At 40.5% G+C, this 1,335-nt stretch overlaps 1 protein-coding gene across 3 annotated transcripts in view; it reads left to right on the forward strand.

Moving 5' to 3' along the window:
- Positions 1 to 1,078, forward strand: part of LOC112242281 (adhesion G protein-coupled receptor E5) — a 28,539-nt gene extending 27,461 nt beyond the window's left edge. The window contains exons 13-14 of one of the 3 annotated variants that reach the window (XM_042312551.1): positions 656 to 751; positions 881 to 1,078. In XM_042312551.1, coding sequence (XP_042168485.1) covers positions 656 to 751; positions 881 to 1,043 — 259 coding nt within the window. In that variant the 3' untranslated portion in view covers positions 1,044 to 1,078. The remainder of the gene's footprint in view (positions 1 to 655; positions 752 to 880) is intronic. The other 2 variants (XM_042312550.1, XM_042312552.1) reach the window with 2 other exon arrangements.
- Positions 1,079 to 1,335: the final 257 nt, after the last annotated feature.

The raw sequence follows: 1,335 nt of genomic DNA on the forward strand, positions 1-1,335 counted from the left end.
CTTCATCTTAATCTACCTGTATTTTGAGCTTCTTTGTCTTACTGTAGACCTCTGTCCCTGTATTTAATGAATCTCTGTGATTCTTCGTCTTACTGTAAACCTCTGTACCTGTATTTAATGAATCTCTGTGATTCTTCATCTTATTGTAAACCTCTGTACCTGTATTTAATGAATCTCTGTGATTCTTCATCTTACTGTAAACCTCTGTACCTGTATTTAATGAATCTCTGTGATTCTTCGTCTTACTGTAAACCTCTGTACCTGTATTTAATGAATCTCTGTGATTCTTCTCTGTACCTGTCTTACTGTGTGACCTCTGTACCTGTATTTAATGAATCTCTGTGATTCTTTGTCTTACTGTAAACCTCTGTACCTGTATTTAATGAATCTCTGTGATTCTTCGTCTTATTGTAAACCTCTTACCTGTGTATTTAATGAATCTCTCTGTTATTCTCTTATTGTAAAACCTGTATTTAATGAATCTCTGTGATTCTTCGTCTTATTGTAAACCTCTGCACCTGTATTTTATGAAGCTCTGTGATTCTTCGTCCTACTGTAAACCTCTGTACCTGTATTTTATGAAGCTCTGTGATTGTTCTTACTGTAGACCTCTGTACCTGTATTTAATGAAGCTCTGTGATTGTTCTTACTGTAGACCTCTGTACCTGCATGCTGTGGGATATGGACTACCACTGACTATAGTCATCATCTCTGCTATCACCTACCCAGATGGATACGGTACCACACAACAGTGAGTCTGACTCTCTAACTTTGTGTTGTGTGTGTGTGTGTGTGTGTGTGTGTGTGTGTGTGTGTGTGTGTGTGTGTGTGTGTGTGTGTGTGTGTGTGTAACATTATCTGCTCTGTGTGTCTCTGTCAGCTGTTGGTTGTCTCTGGAGAGAGGATTCATCTGGAGTTTCTTCGGCCCAGTGTGCACCATCATCATCCTCAACACTTTCTTCTTCATCATCACTGTCTGGAGGCTGGCCCAGAAGTTCTCTAGTCTCAACCCTGACCTCTCCAACCTACGCAAGATCAAGTAAGGAGAGAGAGAGAGAGATGGGGAGAGAGAGAGAGAGAGAGAGAGAGAGAGAGAGAGAGAGAGAGAGATAGAAAGAGAGATAGAAAGAGAGCGAGAAAGATAGAGCGAGAGAGAAAGAGAGAGAGGGAGAAAGAGAGAGAGAGAGAGTTTGAGTTTTAAATACTCTTTATTGGGTCTGGGAGCCCACCACACAATAAATACTCATACAAAACCACAGTTACACATCAATTAAAAACACAACTCCAATTCCTCCTCCACAGTAACTACACACAACAGCCTCTGTATACCCCATA

The sequence above is a fragment of the Oncorhynchus tshawytscha genome, unplaced genomic scaffold (assembly GCF_018296145.1).
Source record: "Oncorhynchus tshawytscha isolate Ot180627B unplaced genomic scaffold, Otsh_v2.0 Un_contig_4384_pilon_pilon, whole genome shotgun sequence".
In the NCBI taxonomy this organism is placed as follows: domain Eukaryota; kingdom Metazoa; phylum Chordata; class Actinopteri; order Salmoniformes; family Salmonidae; genus Oncorhynchus; species Oncorhynchus tshawytscha.